The sequence below is a fragment of the Giraffa tippelskirchi genome, chromosome 6, assembly GCF_054371585.1.
Source record: "Giraffa tippelskirchi isolate mGirTip1 chromosome 6, T2T-mGirTip1v1.2.pri, whole genome shotgun sequence".
Lineage (NCBI taxonomy): Eukaryota > Metazoa > Chordata > Mammalia > Artiodactyla > Giraffidae > Giraffa > Giraffa tippelskirchi.
This window is the reverse complement of record NC_137280.1, coordinates 115,148,159-115,150,115: the sequence shown is the minus strand read 5'-3', so window position 1 is coordinate 115,150,115 and position 1,957 is coordinate 115,148,159. Positions and strand designations below refer to the sequence as shown.

General features: G+C 47.4%; 1 protein-coding gene across 1 annotated transcript; it reads left to right on the top strand.

The window, feature by feature from the left end:
* Positions 1 to 761: 761 nt before the first annotated feature.
* On the top strand, positions 762 to 1,616 carry LOC145510884 (olfactory receptor 2T1-like). Its single transcript, XM_081503049.1, has one exon. The coding sequence runs from the start codon at positions 762 to 764 to the stop codon at positions 1,614 to 1,616; it is 855 nt and encodes a 284-aa protein (XP_081359175.1).
* The last annotated feature ends 341 nt before the right edge of the window (positions 1,617 to 1,957 follow it).

Here is a 1,957-nt window from a genome sequence, read left to right as displayed (position 1 = left end):
CACTCGTTCACTTTCCCCATTTGTGAAATGGGGATAATGATAATTTTTAGCAGTTATGAGGATTAAATATGATTACAGAGTGCTCATCATGGTGCTTGGCACATGAGAAATGATCAAGTAATGTCAGCTATCAACATTTCTGTACTACAAGACACTGCTTATGTTGTCATCTTCAACCTTTACTATCACTTCATAGCCAGTTGTTATCCCAATTTAAGATAAGAAAATTGAGATTCGTAAAGGTCATAACAGTGCTAAGTTCACACAGTTGTTAATGTCTTTGCTGCTTTAGGTCTTTTCTGGGGAAAAGGACATCCTTTAGTGAGGCCGGCCCAGAACTCTGTAGGAGAAGCATCTCTGTGGGTTGGAGTACAGACCAATCCTAGCAGAAGTAGAAGCAGTGCTTACTTTAACAATAAGGGGTTAAGACAGGCTTCTCAATTATGTGCAGAAGGATTTAAAAGTAAAGGCAACAGAAGTATCCTGCATTTTTGTTAGGATATTTTTTTCTTAAAGAAACAATACCTTTTATTCTAAGTCAAATAACATTTAAAGAGGGCAACATATTGGAAAAATTTGCAATGATCTCAGTATTATGGCACTGAACACAAACCTCCTGCTTCCAGATCCCAGTACTCTCTATGGCACTTCCCTCTGAAGGAACAACGGCCTTGTTGGGAAACCAGACTCGCATCTCCCACTTCATCCTCCTGGGCCTCTTCACACACTCACCACTGCACCTCCTCCTCTTCTCCGTCATCATGGTCATGTTTCTGGTGGCCCTCTCTGGCAACGGGCTCATGATCCTCCTCATCAACACTGACTCCCGTCTACACAGCCCCATGTACTTCTTCCTCAGCTGGCTGTCACTCATGGACCTCATGCTCATCCCCACCATTGTACCACGGATGGCCATCGACTACCTCTTGGGCCATGGCTCCATCTCCTTCACAGGCTGTGGGCTCCAGATCCTGTTCTTTCTCACCCTCCTGGGGGATGAGTGCTTCCTGCTGGCTTTCATGGCCTATGATCGCTATGTGGCCATCAGCAACCCACTGAGGTACTCAGTGGTCATGAGCCGCCGTGTCTGCTGGCTCATGGTGGCAGGGTCTTGGCTCTTTGGCCTGGTGGATGGGCTGATCCAGGCTATCTTTACACTACGATTCCCTTACTGTGGCTCCCAAGAGATTGACCACTTCTTCTGTGAGGTCCCTGCCGTGCTCAAGCTGGCCTGTGCTGACACCTCCCTCTATGAGACTATGATCTATGTGTGCTGTGTCCTCATGCTGCTCCTGCCCTTCTCCGTCATCTCTGCCTCATACCTGAGGATCCTGATAACTGTGCTCCACATGCGTTCTGCTGAAGGTCGGCAGAAGGCCTTTGCTACCTGCTCCTCCCACATGGCCGTTGTGTCTCTCTTCTATGGGGCTGCCATGATCACCTACATGCGGCCTCAGGCCTACCATTCCTCCAAGCAGGACAAGGTGGTCTCAGCCTTCTATACCATGATTACCCCTATGCTCAACCCACTCATCTACAGCCTGAGGAACAAGGAAGTGGCTGGTGCTCTCAAGAAACTCCTGGGGAGGTGTTCCTGTGGTGTTGGGCAGAACTAGTTTGGTTCTGGCACCTGGAGATGTGCTCTGGGGCCAGGAAACCTGGCCTAACCAACTGTGGTTTCATTGGAAGAGATATGAATGTGCTGTACTAAAAATAAAAGTCATTTTCTGATTACGGTTAGTCAGATTTAGACATCAATTCAATCCATCATGTTTATGACGAATGTGGCAACTTGGACAAAAAGTTGGGTTGACAGAGTTACAAGAGTAGAAGACACACATCCTTCATTCCATAGTTGTTGAAAGAGTTGACAGGTGGCAGCTTTCAGCTGTGTTCTTCTCAAGGAATTGCCCGTAGCTGAGAAGAGGCATCTTGCCCTAGGCCTTGCCTCTCCTTG

Bases quoted from the DNA above. Each gene is read 5' to 3' on its own strand.
- LOC145510884 (XM_081503049.1), top strand. From the start codon at position 762: ATGGTCATGTTTCTGGTGGCCCTCTCTGGCAACGGGCTCATGATCCTC.